The sequence below is a fragment of the Bos taurus genome, chromosome 27 (genome assembly GCF_002263795.3).
Source record: "Bos taurus isolate L1 Dominette 01449 registration number 42190680 breed Hereford chromosome 27, ARS-UCD2.0, whole genome shotgun sequence".
Classification (NCBI taxonomy): Eukaryota; Metazoa; Chordata; class Mammalia; order Artiodactyla; family Bovidae; genus Bos; species Bos taurus.
Window position 1 is genome coordinate 14,364,686 of NC_037354.1, and position 17,478 is coordinate 14,382,163.

Here is a 17,478-nt window from a genome sequence, read left to right on the forward strand (position 1 = left end):
AGTAAAGAATCTGCTTGCAGTGCAGGAGACCCAGGTCCAACCCCTGGGTTGGGAAGATCCCCTGGAGAAGAAAACGGCAACCCACTCCAGTATCCTTGCCTGGAGAATCCCATGGACAGAGGAGCCTGGCCGGCTATGGTCTATGGGGTTGCAAGAGTCAGACACGACTTAACGACTAAACCACCACCACCACAGCGAGGAGGAATTTAGGCTGAAACCCAAGAGTGAGATAACTTGCTATGAGTTGCAGAAGAGCACATGTATATATACCTACATTTACCGCTCCATCCAGAACCAACGTTCAAGACAAGAACTCTTCCCCAGGGGCCCCACGAGGGCCGGGGTCAGCCTCATGTGTGCTGTGCATGCGTGTGTCTCTACCCTGAGTTAATCCTGGACTTCATCTCCTGTCTTCTGGGCCCCCGAGGCTGTGAGAACTAAAGGTTTCCAACTTGCATTTAAACTTTTTAGATGCTGGGCATTTCTTATCCTCTCATCAGCTCATTTAAAATATCTTTTTTTTGGGGGGGGGGGGTCCAACATTTTGCACCATTTCTAGCTGGATGGTACATCTTGCGCTGTAAGTCAGAGCAGTTATAAAACCAACAGTTCTCTCTCAAGTACGTGAAATAAAACATACAGAAACGTCACTGGGTAAAATTCAGGTTTTATTGCTTATTACATCATTCCATACAGTTTTACGTAAACAGACTTTGAGAAAATATAGTGGGAGTATTAACCAGATGACGGCGACCTTGGTGAGGATGTTCAAGTGCTTTACATAAGGCAGGAAGAGGCGCCACTGCCACCGTCAGCCCCGGAATTTGTACACTCCATATAAAAAGAGTAAAAATAGTTCATTGGCATTTAACTAGCATTATTCTTTGTAATCTATGAGCCACGACACACCTGAATGATTTCAGAATCTTCTGCATAAAACAAAGCATTTTTTCCTACTAGCAGATGTAGCAGTTTCAGCTTCTTCGAAAAACAAGCAAATTGGCACAACAAAAACCACGCCCACAACATGAAGACAAAAGTTAGTGTGTTCCAGTGGTCCTGGATTTTGATGTCTCTGTCGGACTAATCCAAGCAACACAAATGTAATTCGGCATTTAAGAATGAGACTGAGTTTCTTCCTGTAGTTATGCTTACGTTAGAATTCAAGGGATTTCACTGACGCCTATGTGAACCTAGCAAAAACCACGGCTACAACAATCTGCTCTTTTGCTAAGGAAACGTCTTTAAAAGTTTACTATTCGTTAGAAACTTAGACCCAAGCTGCACAGGTATAACTTGAGGGACCAAGAGCCAACCTTTCCAGAAACCACGGCAGTAGTCTAAGTATTTTTGAAGCTGGGGAGCATATGCTATCTCACATACATGTCAGTAACTTCCTGGTAAAACTGCACTAATAGCTTCCTCTGTTAATGACTTAAAAAAAAAAAAAAAATTCCAGCAAGTACTACAGTTCAGCATTTGAAAGATTTCCAAGTCTATTTGTACATGGATGCCCGGGCTGAGACATACATTTGGGTACTGGAAAAGCAACAAGGCTTAAAATGCGGTTTTATGTGAAACCACTTAGAAGAACTCAGTTACCAAACAACTAAAAATACACAATGGATAAATAGGAATTTATTAAAACCGCTGTCTTTAACAATATAAAAATTAAATATTAAGGCATCTTTTACTCCCATCTAGGTATATGCAGCAAAAAGAAATGGTTTAAATAGGAACCAGCACTTCTATTCAAATATTTTCTAATGTATTTGGCAGATCTTTTAATTTTTTTCCTTTCTCTGATTCCATGTATCATTGAAAGCTCTCAGGATCAAACATCATTACCCAAATCAAAAGTATTAACAGATATACATTTCTTAAAAAGCAGTTCACCCCTGAAAAATAAAAAGGACCTAGAAAGAATATTACGTATAAAGTTCAAATACTAGTATTTAAATTTCTCTGAAGCAATTTACGCTTCAGTAATTAAGAGAAAGAAGGAACAAATACTTAAAGACGAGAAGCCTGTTAATACGGATCATACTGTGAAAACACTGTTCACTCACTGTTCTCCACTGGGATAAGAATTTGCAAAGGCTGGAAACCCCTTTAAAAAATATCACATCCACTGGAATAAGATCACATAAATTGACATCGATTATTTGTAACTCCTTGTATTTGTCCGTTTATAATTGGTTCCATAAAGTATACTAAACAGTAACATTTTCACCTTTTATTAAGGCAAGTTTGTGAAAATAATTTAATACAACCAGATTCCCTTCATGAACTTTCAGCTTTAAACATTTTTTTTTACGTAAGAAACATACAAAACAATTGTTTTATAAAAAGCCACCTCGATACCAGAAAAGAGTAATGAAAGATTTTGAACCCCATTTACTTATTAAAGGATGCTCTTTCTTCGTCTCAGATCCCAAGGGCTATTCATCGTCTTTAGAGCCAGTTTTGCTCAACTACAAAAAAAGATGAAAACAAATATTCAACAAGTTTAAGCTATCGTCTTATCTGAGTTCACTTTTTCCACTTAAAATCAAAAGTCAACCCACTCCAGTGTTCTTCTCTGGGGAATCCCAGGGATGGGGGAGCCTGGTGGGCTGCTGTCTATGGGGTCGCACAGAATCAGACACGACTGAAGTGACTTAGCAGCAGCAACATTTATAGTTAACAGAACAGGCAACAGCGTTCAGGTAACTTGTACCACCTAAAGATTTCACCACGTGGAAATACTAACACTTTTAAAATTCAGGCTCAACTACTTTAAACATGATTCTTTGATAATATAACCTCAACAGAAAGAGGGAAAAAAATTCCTTAAAGCTTTCCAAGAAATAAATTGGAACCAAGAGTATACAAAAGGTGCCATTTATAAAAGGAATGATATTTTTGTGTTTTTTTAAAAAAACAATAAATTCTAAAATTTTTAAATTGTGGTAAAAAAAAACCGTATTAAGATTTATCATCTTAACCAGGCAATTCTTAAAATTTTGAAAATGGTACAACTCTTAAATTGCAGGGTCAGCCTTTTGCCCAAGAAGACGATAAGAAATAAAGATCAACCTCAAATCTCGTGGGTAGGGTTTTAGACCACTGCGGTAAAGTGAACATCACAATAAATCAAGTCACACAGATTTTCTGGCTTCCCAGTGAATGTAAGTTATATTTACACTATACTGTTGCATTATGTGTAAAAGAACAATGCACATACCTTTATCAAAAAATACTTCATTGCTAAAAAATACAAACCCTCGTCTGACAATGCTAGATTGCCACAAACCTTCAATTTGTACAAAACGGTATCTATGAAGCAGAATAAAGTGAACTGCAGGAAGATGAGGTCTGTCCATACTGAGTTTCTTTATTCCAAGTGCAGTTCATGGCTCCTCACTCTCAGATGACTGTGTACTTGGTTTTAGAACCACATCAATTGCTTCAAATAGTTTCTATAGAAAAGGCCCAAACAGCTGGCTTCAAAATAAACTTTAAGAAAACACTGCTTTTAAATCACCCGTATTTGTGGGTCCTCATTGATCCTAATTTTGGATCACAGGAATTATTTCACATAGCACAGTGACACTAACTGGCATAAAAACTCATTTCACAAAGTCCCAGATAGGGCATTAACTCGCTGTGTTAAGGATCTGTTGACGAGGAATCCAAGACAAACGCTGAGAGAAGTGGGCCGAAAAGCCCAAGTGGAAAGTAAACAATTCTGTACAACAGAAACAAAAAACCTTTCTTGAGGATGGTGGGCAACCCCATTCAGGGGTTTGTCCTAAAAAAAGTACTTCACCTCCACTGAGAAATCAAAACACTCCTTTTCGTGACTTGTTCCTTCAAATTCCGTATTATCTATAACTTAGAGTTATGTTTTACATAAACAGTCACCCTTTATTGTAGTTACAACTCACTTCTACAGATTTTTCACTATTTAAAAAACCAAAACCTAAAACTGAGGGGCTAGGGAAGAGAAAAATGTGAAGGATATTTCAAAAATACTTACATGCTGAATGTGAAAAAGGAAACACAGACATCAGGGTCCAATGCAAAGATTGATGGGGGAGAAAATGGAAGATGTGAATTTCATTACTTGACAGCAGTAACTGTAACAATCTTATGAAGAGGAGAACAAAATGTTACAAACCTTCACCACATCAACCCAGTTCCATCCCCGAGGAAGTTCTCCTTTGTGATCTAGGGGAGAAAAACGGTAACTTTATTGCTAAGAACAATCAGTAATACTTAAACTTAAATAAGATTTTTCTATACTATTCTATACCACAAATGGATTAAAAATTTAAATCATTTATTATTAAGGAGGAAAAACACCCTATCGTCATTCTGCACTGAAAGCACTGTTCCCCTGGGAGTACTTGCAAGGCGTTTTAGATGTTACTGCCTTTCTTATTTATCCTCTTCCCATTCAAGACAAAACCTGACATCACGGAAAAAAGATGGAGGTGAGCTGGTAATGCCAGGAAGAGAAGCTAATTAATTTATTAGTCTGATGCCCTTGCACAACTTCCCTGCTTTATATAAGGTCCCCGCTTAATGAAATAAGTTGTGTCACTATGCTGTTCTGTGAGTTATATAAATAGATCAATTACAGAAAAAATCTGTTATTTATTGTATTATGATCTGATGGTAGACCAGACTTCATTTCAAATGAAAGCTGTATTTCAAAAAAAAATGTCAACAATATACTTATCTGTCATAAAGGTAAACAAACAGGAAAATCCCAAACATGTCAGAGACGGTACCGGTAGGACACATATTTGTTCACTATTCTCATATTCTACAGTATTCAGACTGATGTACACTTGGCCACTTTACCTTCTTCTTAAATGCTTCTCTCTTGTGGTAGTTCAGTTCGGTCACTCAGTAAAGTAGTAGTAAATATTTTCAATATGTATTTGTGACTTAAAACTGTCTCTGATCCAAATGGTTTAAGAATAAAGAGTGCAGAGAACCAATATTCTAAATCTAAATAATACTTATTAGGCACCCATATCACATCAAAAAGCAGTCAAGTGTATCATAAAAGAAAAAAAAATAACACAAACCTGTTTTATCTGCCAGCTTACGTTTCTGGGCTTTTGAAAGTTGTTCCTTTTTATCTTTTTTCTTACTTGATGGAGCTGTATTAGGAGTTTCAGCTGAGATGATATTGCTTATGGATGTCTAGAAAAAAAGAAATAATTCTTAGACTCTTGCCTTAAAACTTACTGAATTAAACTAAATATGCCCACATCCTGAAATGAGCTGACAATTTTTAGGTTTGTGAAGTAAAAGACTCTTTAATTATTATGTTCATTAATCTGGTCAGGAAGCTCAGCACATGACTGGTTTTACTCCCCTAAAAGTTCACACTGAAGGACATAATATTGTTACACTGTTATCACCAGATCCTTGAGAAAGAAGATCTGATACCAGGAATATCCTAAAGCTCTGAAGTGCAGAGGTAATTTTACAACTCAGTTCATTTGCTATTATTTGAAAGCTTAAATATGTCTTGAGAAAAATCACTGTGTGCCTACTTAGAGCCTTCTGGTTCCCAGAGGAAATGAAGGAAAATTTTTAAATATTTGAGTTCATGGAGTCAGAGAGACAAAACTGAAAATGCTTACCAGGTGCCAAGCATTGCTGTAAAGGTTGTACATATATCACTCATTTGATTCTGAGTACAATCTTATGAAGTAACTACTATTATAACTCCCATTTTACAGATGACAAAACTGAGCACAGCAAGATTAAGAAAGCTGCCTAAAGTCACACAGCAAAGAGTGCATTCTCAGGGCCACAAGGTCTCGCTTCCAGTGCAGGAGTCACCGCCCTTCTCTGCTCCTCTAGCTGCCTCTCAGGGTCCAGCTGTAACTATCATTTTGAATGTAATACAAAATCTCCTCCCAAGCTGTCCTGGTGGCTCAGTGGTAAATAATCCACCTGCCAATGCAGGAGACACCGGTTTGATCCCTGATCCGGGAAGATCCCACAAGTTGAGCAGCAGCTAAATCCGTGTGCCATAACTACTGAGCCTTGCTCTAGAGCCCAGGAGCTGCAACTGCTGACGTGCAAACGCTGAGGAGCCCCTGCTCCACAAGAATAGAAGCCGCCACAATGAGAAGCCCATGCACCGCAATTAGGGAAAAGCCTATGCAGCAAGGAAGACCCAGCACAGCCAAATAAATAAACTAAAAAAACCCCACCAAAAACAAAGTCTCCTTCCAATTAAAAAAATAAATAAATAAGTAGTAAAAATGAATCACTAGTAGCATAAAACCAAAACAAACAAAACGTGGCAAAGTCGAATCCCCTGCTCACAGCAGAATGAACGGGATGATGGTTCTCCATGAACTGCTCCTTATTGTCCTTGGCGTATTCAAACAACGTGTAGGTCATGGCCGTCCCGAGGTGGACTTCCACTGCTTCCTGTAACTTGGCTAATATGCTCTGTTTTACATCTGATGATCTGCAATGCACAAGAAATACACCGCTAAGAGAAAAGTAAAAAAGGGAGTTACCATGACTGAAATGACAACGTAACAGTACTTACATGGTGTTGTTAAAAAAGGCATTCATGGATATGATGGGAGGTGTCTGTGGATAGGTTTCTGTCCAGGAAATCTCTATGAGGAAGGCTTTGGGATCCCCATTTTCACCTATCTGAAGAAAAGGGGAATCTTAGGCTTGTAAAAAGTTCTACAAAAACAGAATATTAAATGATGATTGTTAAAATGATGACCTCAAAAGCTTGTGATCAGATCGGAAATGTCGTTATTTTTAAAAGTTCAAGGGGATGAGCCAAGTAAGACCCTGTTGAGGGTGAGGGCAGTGTAAACGTGTGTGACTTTTAACCCACTCTGAGCCTGTTTTAACAGCTTTGGTTGATGTCCACGGCCTGCCTCCAGTCTTTCCCAGCAGCAACTATATATCTTACACGTACAGTTTTTATACCATCAAAGCTTTCTGAGGACAAAGAGAAGATATCAACCATGGACAACAGGAAGAGAATAGATAAAATCCACACACTTGAAATACCTCATCTTTCTCTTCAGTTTTCCAACTGCTAAATCATAATAGACATTAGGAACATGTAAATGGATAGGCATTAGTTAGCACAATCTCAAGAAACTAGAAAATGAAATGTAAAATTCAGAGAAATAAAGAAAGGGCAGAGAGAGAAGGAAGGAGGGCCTTAGCCTGGGCAACAACTCCTAAGTTTTTATCTTTTTATTTATTCTATTTTTGAGGTGTAATTGAAATAGATTATGTTAATTTCAGGTGCACGACATAATGGTTTGACATTTCAATACACTGCAAAATGATCACCACAATGAGTTTAGTTAACATCCACCAACACACACAGTTACAGGGGTTTATTTTTGGTTATGATGAGAACTTTTATGATCTACTCTCTTAGCAACTTTCAAATACACAATAGGGATTATCAACTGCAGTCATCATGCTGTACATAATATCCCCAGGACTTATAATTGGGAAGTTTATATCTTTCAACAGCCTATTTGACCTGAGTTGCTTAAAGATCTCTTTTTTTTCTTTTGCTTTCCCCAGCTTTTTATTTTGAAAACGTTTACAGAAAAGCTGGAATAAAACCATGAACACCACGCACACTTCACTGCATACAAATCCATCAGTGTCTACACGATAGGACACTCACATATCCTGCAACATCCTCAGTGAGTAACTGCTGGTGTTAGCGCAGACATCGGGGGAGGACGGGGGGCTCTCCCATTCACTAGGGTAGGGAGGCCATGAATGGGGAAGTCTGGGGAGGTGACTGGATGCAAAGAGAAGGGCCCAGTGCTTAACTTCACTGTTACCTTTGGCCACTAAGTCTCTGTTGTTCTATATGTGGGGTGATGTGAGGACTGTGGAGCTTGAAAGGGAACTGAGAAGCAGTGAGCAGAGAGGGGAGTTTCTGAAGGAAATAACTATAAAGGATTTATTTCCTGTGAGGTCAGTAACAATCATGCATAAGGGTCAATTTATTTTAAATGGTGACAATGTCAGTAACCATAAACCTTTCTTAAGTCTTTTACGAAAAAACCTTCCCCTACCACCCGCCACTACTTAACAGTTTGGATAAATGGTCTATATTATTTGTTTATGAAGTCAAATACTGGTGCTGTTCCATGCTGAAAATTATAAGCAACCTGTGTTTTAAAGAAAAATTGACATTTCATATATGTGAAAAATATTCACACGTGTTGATAATACAGAACTACAAAAATAACAACTTTTCTTGACTAAGCTGTAAAGCAGTAAGACGAAAACTAGGCTTGGCCTAGAGACCTGGATTTTAACCCTAACATTTATCAATATCGCTGTGGAAACTTGGGAAGTCAGGGCTGAGATGCTATCTTTAAGATTAGAAGGTAAAAACCACAATTTCTAATGTTTCTTCCATTTCTAATACTTTATATTTCTCTTATACTAAACACATTTAACTTAGTTTGAAAAAGCTTCTGAATTAAGTTTTCAAAGTTTGAAAATAACTGATGTCATGGTGATGAGTTTTCATTTTCATTTAAATGTGTCAGCAAATCCAAAGACATAGTAAATGTAAGCCACTAAATTAAAAAAAACAAAAACAAAAAGCCAGCATTTTAAAAAACAACTTCCCAACAAAGTAGCAAGTGCTCCTCTTTATGTTAGGTCTTACCCTGTATTGAAATGAAACTGGACTTAATTCCCGGAAACTTTCATCTCCTTCATAAATAGAGCGTAACGCCTCCAGTTCCATCTGAAAGAAATGAATTAAAAGGGTTTTGTTTAATCGTACAAGTGGATTAGAAATAGAACATAAACTTATAATATGTCCACGGTCACACAATTCTAGACGACTGAAGGAACTAATAAGAGTGAATGAATGGAGAAAAGCTAAAAGGAACCAGTCAGTGTGAGAAGAGGAGGTCTGAAAAACTGGGCAGGAAAATGATCTCCAAACATCTGAAAATCGGTCCTATGAAAGAAGAATCGAGTTTTATTGTTAAATGGAGATCTGGTTCTCACCGCAGGAATTTTGCTTCAGTATATCTGAGACAGAGAGCAGGCATCTGTTTTACTAACAATTGCCCAAATGGTTCTAGGTGGTGGTCCCTGGGCCAAACTGGAAGGAACATTACACTGTACGCTGCACGCTTCACAGTAAGAACTGTTCAAGCCTTAGCTTAGAAACTAACCTGGCAAGAGTATTTTAGAAGCATTTGGACGTCATGGCTTGTGGGTCTTCTTTAAAGGTAACTTTCAACCCCGAGATTCCATTACTTCTATCATACACTGATAAAAGTGCTAACTTTCAAGCAGTATATTCTAAATGAAGAGTGAGATTGGGATTATTTATCTAGGAGACTGGGATTCTAGACCCGATTTTACCACAAACTCACTGTGCAGCCCTGGGACTGTCACTTTATGTTTGTAGACCCTTCTTCTCATCTGTACACATTACACATTTAGAAGCTCCCTCTAGAGATGACCTGGAGCATCCCTTCCAACTCTCACGTCATATGATTCAATGTCAAGGTGGCATTTCATGAGAAAATACTTGAGTGTAAACCATACAACTACCCTAGTACATGGATGCTCAAAACAGACCTCGTATCTACTGGAAAACCATAAGGTGAATAAATGATTCCTTCCACCAAGCTATATGGCCAGAAGACACTAGGGTCATTACTTCCCTGCACCAGAAATTTAACTAACTCAATTAACTTTCTCTGCCGGTCAACAACAGATTCTAAGATGCAAACGAGATAGGATTCTAAGAAGCCTAACTCGGAACGCGGGCGCTAAACAACTCCGGGGTTTAAGGCCAACCAAGTGCACCGGCTTGCGGGCCAAGGACACTTGCCCTTATTGTCAAGAGACCGGAGGTGGGGGGCGGATCCCCGGCTTCGCAAAAATCCAAAACTGCGGGGCGGGTGGGGGTGGTGGTGGAGAAAAAGCAGAGGCGGGCCCCCACCCCGGCACGCGTACCGGGGCCTCTCCCCGCAGGACGCCGACAAACTTGGGGCTGCTCCAACCAGATTGCCGCCTTGGGGGCTAGGGGCACGCGCGGGCGGAGAGGGGCACCGCGCCTGCGCGGGGAAGGGGCGTCGTGCCCGGACTCACCTCCTGGTCCTCGTTGGCACCCATCGCCCCAGTCACGGGGCGCACAGCGTTTCGTGACAACGAAAAGGAAGCAAGGGCCGTGGCCCCGAGGCCGGGCCGCTCCCTCTCCGGCTCCCTGGGCTGCTGAGACACACACTTCGCGCGGCAGAAGAAGAGTCGCGCGCCCCCGATGCCCGGGCTGAGCAAACCCGTCGGGCCGCTGGCTGGGGACGGGAGGCCGCGACAGCCGGGACGCCGGGAGGCTTGGATGAGAGGCGGCGGGGCGGTGACCACAAAAGCCCCGCCCTCTCCTCCTTCTTGCTGCTCCTATTGGCTACTCCTTTCCCCGCCCCCCCAGCTCCTTCTCCTCTAGGACTCGGAGCCCCTTCCTTACGTTTCCGGGAGCGGCGTCCAGTTCTGGTGCTGCGATTGGTGCAGAGCGCTGTCAGGCAGGTCCGGAAAGTGCTTCCTGTGCCTGCGCAGGTGGGCCCTGGGAAGTTTCACTTGCTGGCCCCGGCGCAGGGGCGGCGGCTGAAGGGAAGACGGACCCAGCCTCCCCGGCGGCGTTCTGTGACATCTCTGCCTCCTTACTCTCGTCCTCCGCCGGCTAACGGTGAGCGGCCACAGCCGCAGCTGGCCTGGGACTTGCGACCTGAGTGAGTCCGAGTCGGAAGACCTCCGGGGCCGAGAGAAACCGCCGAGGAAGATTGCTAGCGCCTAAAGATGCTGTTTTTTTTTGGGGGGGGGGGCTAAGGGGGGGGGAGCCTGTGATATCCTACGGCATCAGCGAGTGCATTCCTGTTTTAGCTGCTAAAGAAAAGACGCCCCAGCTTTAAAGGGGGTGGGTCGGGGAGGAGAGGAGGAAGGTAAGCGTCTGCCTTTAGGGCTGCAGCGTTTCTTCACTTGAGCTCCGGGGAGCAAGATTCTGGACCGCGGGGGGGGGTGGGGGGGGGGGCCATGTCTTTCCTAAGTCGGGCTTTTTGCTTCACACCCTCAACATCAGCTTTTGTTTCACCGTCCCGGCCTCAAGCTGTCCTTCCTCTTTTGATCGTTTTTGTAGTTGGACATCGTTGAGTCCCATCCTTACCGGCCTTGTGTCCTGCGCATCCTGAACCTCCGTTAACTAAAAAATAGGGACTGCATTATTATTGTTATTACCTGCCACTTTTTTTGCAGTCTGTCATTCTTTCTAAGGGAGCTCCCCTGGTGGCGCTACTGGTAAAGAACCCATCCGTCAGTGCAGAAGACATAAGGGTGGTGGGTTCGGTCTCTGAGTTGGGAAGATCCCCTCGAGGAGGAAATGGCAACCCACTCCAGTATTCTTGTCTGGAGAATCCCATAGACAGAGGAACCTAGTGGGCTACAGTCCATGGGGTCGCAAAGAGTCTGACACGACTGAAGAGATTTAGTACTCAGGCATTCTTTCTGTGGAGAAGGAAATGGCAACCCACTCCAGTGTTCTTGCCTGGAGAATCCCAGGGACAGCGGAGCCTGGTGGGCTGCAGTCTATGGGGTCGCACAGAGTCCGACACGACTGAAGCGACTTAGCAGCAGCAGCAGCAGCATTCTTTCTGAGAGTCTTCCTTATAATTATATGATCACGCCAGCTTCCAGACTACTTCCCTTGCACAACTTGCTCTCCCATCCAGAGTGTGTACTTCCTACTTCTACATCTCCTTTCAGGTCATAGTTTGGTTAGTTGCCTCATTGGTTTCTTCCAGGAGATCTGAGAATTTCTCCTATAGGCTGTCATCGAGATCCATAGAACCTCTGCAGTTGGCCTTTGCTAATATTCTTCCCATTTTTTTTGGCCACTGATTAGGCATAGCCATTTCAAATGCAAAAACTTCCTAAGGTAGTATGTGGCAAGACTTTCTGATATATTTTCATACGGTAATTTTTGGTACACAGTTACCATCATTTAGAGCTGCATAGTTTAGTATAATAGCCAGTCACCATAAATGGCATTTGAAATAGACTAGCCTGATTGAGATGTGCTCTGAGTGTACAATACACACCAGACTTTGAAAGACTTAGTATTAAAAAAGGTAAAAGGTTTCACTAGTAACTTTATAGTTATGTTGAATTGATAATATTTTGGACATTGGTTAAACAGCATATTAATAAAATTAATTTCATCCTTTTTTAATGTGACTACAAAATTTGAAATGATTATATATTAGTTTATGTTTATATTATATATTAGTTTATATGTTTATGGACATAACATAAACTCTTGGACAGGATTTTGATTTTAAGTGATTAATAGTCATTTCTGTTTCTCCTTATTTCCACCTTATTTCTCCTTATTCAAGGACCACAGCTAATTCTTTTGAGTCTTTGGGGTTACTAAAGGAAGTGGGCATTTAGGGCTCTAATCTAGATTCTTTGGGATCAAGCAGTGGCACTCAGATTGTGCTTTGACCATCTCTTTTTTATTTTCACCCCAAATTCACTGAAACTAGAATGGCTATTTTTCTGAACATGCAGCCCTTTGCCCTCATAGCTTACTCCTGTCCTCAGAATATCTGTTGAAGCAGTTCTGAAACATCTGTCTATTGTACACATCTGTTGTTTCTGGTAGGCTTTCCAAACCATTTATCTGGTACCCGGTGTTCCTTTAGTACCTAAGGTGAGAAGCCTAATAGCCTTTCCTAAACCAGTTTTTCAGGTAAAAATACTGTTTCAGTGGCCTATGTGCTTCTCACAGAAATTGTGTGTGAGTCCTGTATGACATGCTGGTGAAGATAACCTCTGAAACCAGTCTTATGGTACATGTGTATGGAATCAAGAAATTATTCTTATAATACAGTGATAATTTTGATTGCAATAAACACATCTTTATATGATTGCTTTTGTAAACTTAGTGCATCTTGGATTGATACAGACCGCTTCTCAGCTAAAGGACACAATAGAAATATGTTCTCCTGGAGGGTTCCATTCATTATTAATTTTTCCCTTGTAGATTTTCCTTTAAGTGATGTATTTGCACTAATTGTGGAGAAATGAGAAAACATAGCTACTTAGATAATTAGCATACAATTTTAATGATAGCTTAGGAAATCAGAAATTAGACGTTAGCAGTTACAAAGAAATTAGAGATAATTGTACTTTATTGTATAAGTCAGTCAGTCATTACTATTATTATTTTAATAACTGAAGTAGGTAGTTTGATCACCCTCCTGCGATTTTGGTCTGTTCATCCTGAAGTTCTGTGTGGTTTTGAGATGTTACAAGAAATAGTGATTTGCTTAAAGTTGACTACAATCGTTGTACATGTTGTTGTTCAGTCGCTCAGTAGTTTCCCACTCTTTGCAGCCCCATGGACTGCAGAACACCAGGATTCCCTGTCCTTCACCATCTCTCGGAGTGTGCTCAAACTCATGTCCATCCATTCGGTGATGCCATCCAATCTCATCCTCTGTCATCCCCTTCTCCTCCCGCCTTTAATCTTTCCCAGCATCAGGGTCTTTTCCAGTGAGTCACTTCTTTGCATCAGGTGGCCAGACATTGGAGTTGCAGCTTCAGCATCAATCCTTCCAATGAGTATTCAGGACTGATTTCCTTTAGGATGGATTGGTTGGATCTCCTTGCAGTCCAAGGGACTCTCAAGAGTCTTCTCCAACACCACAGTTCAAAAGCATCAATTCTTGGGCACTCAGCTTTCTTTATAGTCCAGCTCTCACATCCATACATGACTACTGGAAAAATCATAGCTCTGACTAGACGGACCTTTGTTGGCAAAGTAATGTCTGCATTTAATATGCTGTCTAGGTTGGTCATAACTTTTCTTTCAAGGAGCAAGCGTCTTTTAATTTCATGGCTGCAGTCACCATCTTCAGTGATTTTGGAGCCCAAGAAAATAGAGTGTCATTGTTTCCCCATCTGTTTGCCTTGAAGTGATGGGACCGGATGCCATGATCTTCATTTTCTGAATGTTGAGTTTTAAGCCAACATTTTCCACTCTCCTCTTTCACTTTCATCAGGAGGCTCTTCAGTTCCTCTTCACTTTCTGCCATAAAGGTCGTATCATTTGCATATCTGAGGTTATTTACATTTCTCCCGGCAATATTGATTCCAGTTTGTGCTTCATCCAGCCCAGAGTTTCTCATGATGTACTCTGCATAGAAGTTAAATAAGCAGGGTGACAATATACAGTCTTGACATACTCCTTTTCCTATTTGGAACCAGTCTGTTGTTCCATATGCGGTTCTAACTGTTGCTTCTTGACATGCATACAGATTTCTCAAGAGGCAGGTCAGGTGGTCTGGTATTCCCATCTCTCGAAGAATTTTGCATAGTTTGTTGTGATCTACACAGTCAAGGCTTTGGCGTAATCAGTAAAGCAGAAGTAGATGTTTTTCTGGAACTCTATCTTTTCCCATGATCCAACGGATGTTGGCAATTTGATCTCTGGTTCCTCTGCCTTTTCTAAATCCAGCTTGAACATCTGGAAGTTCACAGTTCACATGCTGTTGAATCCTGGCTTGGAGAATTTTGAGCATTACTTTGCTAGCGTGTGAGATGAGTGCAATTGTGTGGTAGTTTGATTATTCTTTGGCATTGCCTTTCTTTGGGATTGGAACGAAAACTGACCTTTATAGTCCTGTGGTCACTGCTGAGTTTTCCAGATTTGCTGGTATATTGAGTGCAGCACTTTCACAGCATCATCTTTTAGGATTTGAAATACCTCAACCTAAATTTGGAATTCCATCACCTTTACTAGCTTTGTCTGTAGTGATGCTTTCTAAGGCCCCCTTGGCTTTACATTCCAGGATGTCTGGTTCTAGGTGAGTGATCACACTGTGATTATCTGGGTCATGAAGATCTTTTTGTACAGTTCTGTGTATTCTTGCCACCTCTTCTTAATATCTTCTGCTTCTGTTAGGTCCATACCATTCCTGTCCTTTATTGTGCCCATCTTGGCTTGAAATGTTCCCTTAGTATCTCTTAATTTTCTTGGAGTCTCTAGTCTCCCATTCTATTGTTTTCCTTTGTTTCTTTGCATTGATCACTGAGGAAGGCTTTCTTATCTCTCCTTGCTGTTCTTTGGAACTCTGCATTCAGATGGGTTTATCTTTCCTTTTCTCCTTTGCCTCTAGCTTCTCTTGTTTTCTCAGCTATTTGTAAGGCCTCTTCAGACAACTATTCATTTTTAGATTTCTTTTTCTGGGGAATGGTCTTGATCCCTGCCTCCTGTACAGTGTCCGTACATACCTCTGTCCATAGTTCATCAGGCACTCTGTCTATCAGATCTAATCCCTTGAATCTGTTTCTCACTTCCACTATATAATTGTAAGGGATTTGATTTAGGTCATACCTGAATGGTCTAGTGGTTTTCCCTACTTTCATCGATTTAAGTCTGAATTTGGCAATAAGGATTTCATGATCTGAGTCACAGTCAGCTCCCGGTCTTGTTTTTGCTGACTGTATTGAGCTTCTCCATCTTCGGCGGCAAAGAATATAGTCAGTCTGATTTTGGTATTGACCATCTGGTGATGTCCATGTGTAGTTATTAAATTGTAGTAGGCCCAATTCAAGAATTAAAGTTTTCCCATTTGCTCTCTTCTTTCGGATTTGCTCGACAGTTTGTAAACACTCAAAGTCTTTTGCCTTTTTGTAATATTTGCTGAATGGTAGAGGTTCATATGTTAGATGAGGATGTGGGCTTTTACTAAGTTGATTATTGATGTATTAATGCTTACATTTCAGAGTTTTTGTGACGTCTTAAACATGAGCCCCACCCAGTGGGACTTCCCTGTGGAATTATGCTGTCGGCCTATGGCTTTCGTCACTCTCACAGGCCTGGATGTGGTCTATAATGCTGTCCATCGCGCTGTCTGGGATGCCTTCTGTGCCAACCGGAGGGCTGACCGGGTACCGATTTCTTTCAAGGTGCTCCCAGGTGACCACGAGTATCCTAAATGTAGACCCAAGGTAATGACATTACTTGCAAGGGGACCCTCCTTCTCCCTCTGTCTCCCCTTCTTTGAGTGTGTATATCTTTTTTGTTCCTGTATCTGTGCAGGGAACCCCCTGAGTTTATCAAGGGCATGGTTACAGAGGTGCATGAAGAAAACTCTAGATGTTTTCATGTGTGTAATACGCTGCAAGCTCCCAAGTTGTTTTGTATCCTGTCCTCTCTTTCCTCATGTGGAGTAAAGGTTGGACCAGCATGAGCTGGAGTAGTCTGGGTTGGTGCAGGTGCTCTGGGGGTGATTCGAGAGTTTCTGGGTGGTTCAGGCCATCCCCTCGCACGACATGGCACTCCTGCTGACCCGCAGTGACTGCCTTTCTGCCCCTGTACTTAGGAATTATCCTTCCTTTTTTTCTTTGACCCACAAGGAGGAATAATGCCATCCTGGCCACATGACTTAGAAACAAATGAAGCCATTTTGGGGTTTAGAGAACACCTGAGCAGCTTTTATAAGAGCAGAATCTGGGATAGTGAAGAATATAAGTAGAATTTTTTGGGGAAAGGGCTGTTTAATTCAGCCTGTTGAATTTGAAAGCTTGACATAGTTATTTGAAAGATTTGAAGTCATTAGAAATGCTTTGGCTTTGGTCCTTCTTTAAATGGTTACGGTACTGGCTCTAGGGTTGAGTGTCTACCTCCAAAAATTGCAGTCTCTTATTTGGTCTCTGTAAAAAGTGTTATCTTTAAAAAGTGTGGCATGTATGTATGGAATGAGAGAAATACACAGAAAGTGCCTGCACTCCATAACAAGTGGTCTCTGCTGTTCTCGTTGTCAAGTACCTCTTTTCAACTTTGGCCAATGTTTGCAGAGAACTTCGTATGAATGGTACATCCCCAAAGGGATCTTAAAGACGGGCTGGATGAACAAACATCTGAATCTGGTGCCAGCCCTGGTGGTCGTGTTTTATGAACTGGACTGGGATGAGCCCCAGTGGAAGGAGAAGCAGTCCGAATGTGCCACCAGAGTGGAAATAGTCAGGTATGGTCCCCTTTGTCAGGTTGACTGTGAGGTCAGACCTACCTCTGGAGCTTACCGACACTTACTGAAGGCAGCTGAGTGCTGTTAAGACTGCAGTGGTCGTTCTGGTATCACTGGCCTCTGGGGAAACCTGTTGATTTGCTAACAGGTAGCATTGCTGCTGCTGCTGCTGCTGCTAAGTCGCTTCAGTCGTGTCCGACTCTGTGTGACCCCATAGACGGCAGCCCACCAGGCTCCCCGTCCCTGGGATTCTCCAGGCAAGAACACTGGAGTGGGTTGCCATTTCCTTCTCCAATGCGTGAAAGAGAAAAGTGAAAGTGAAGTCGCTCAGTCGTGTCCGACTCTAGCGACCCCGTGGACTGCAGCCTTCCAGGCTCCTCCTTCCATGAGATTT

The 17,478-nt window shown here is 41.7% G+C and overlaps 2 protein-coding genes across 5 annotated transcripts in view; one reads left to right on the top strand and one right to left on the bottom strand.

Moving 5' to 3' along the window:
* Window positions 1-647: 647 nt before the first annotated feature.
* Window positions 648-10,394, bottom strand: RWDD4 (RWD domain containing 4). Of its 2 annotated transcripts, NM_001076824.1 has the most exons (8): window positions 10,150-10,380; window positions 8,702-8,782; window positions 6,572-6,681; window positions 6,340-6,487; window positions 5,082-5,199; window positions 4,163-4,212; window positions 4,022-4,024; window positions 648-2,474 (listed from the first exon to the last, which is right to left on the bottom strand). In NM_001076824.1, the coding sequence occupies exons 1-8, from the start codon at window positions 10,171-10,173 to the stop codon at window positions 2,442-2,444; spliced, it is 567 nt and encodes a 188-aa protein (NP_001070292.1). In that variant the 5' UTR covers window positions 10,174-10,380; the 3' UTR covers window positions 648-2,441. The 2 variants fall into 2 exon arrangements, with proteins under 2 accessions (NP_001070292.1, XP_005226021.1); XM_005225964.5 differs by lacking the exon at window positions 4,022-4,024 and having other exon boundaries at window positions 652-2,474; window positions 10,150-10,394.
* A 226-nt stretch (window positions 10,395-10,620) lies between these two features.
* The window catches only part of TRAPPC11 (trafficking protein particle complex subunit 11), a 39,300-nt gene continuing 32,442 nt past the window's right edge, over window positions 10,621-17,478 (top strand). The window contains exons 1-3 of one of the 3 annotated variants that reach the window (XM_024986301.2): window positions 10,621-10,994; window positions 15,841-16,065; window positions 16,915-17,084. In XM_024986301.2, coding sequence (XP_024842069.1) covers window positions 15,862-16,065; window positions 16,915-17,084 — 374 coding nt within the window. In that variant the 5' untranslated portion in view covers window positions 10,621-10,994; window positions 15,841-15,861. 3 annotated transcript variants of the gene reach the window in all.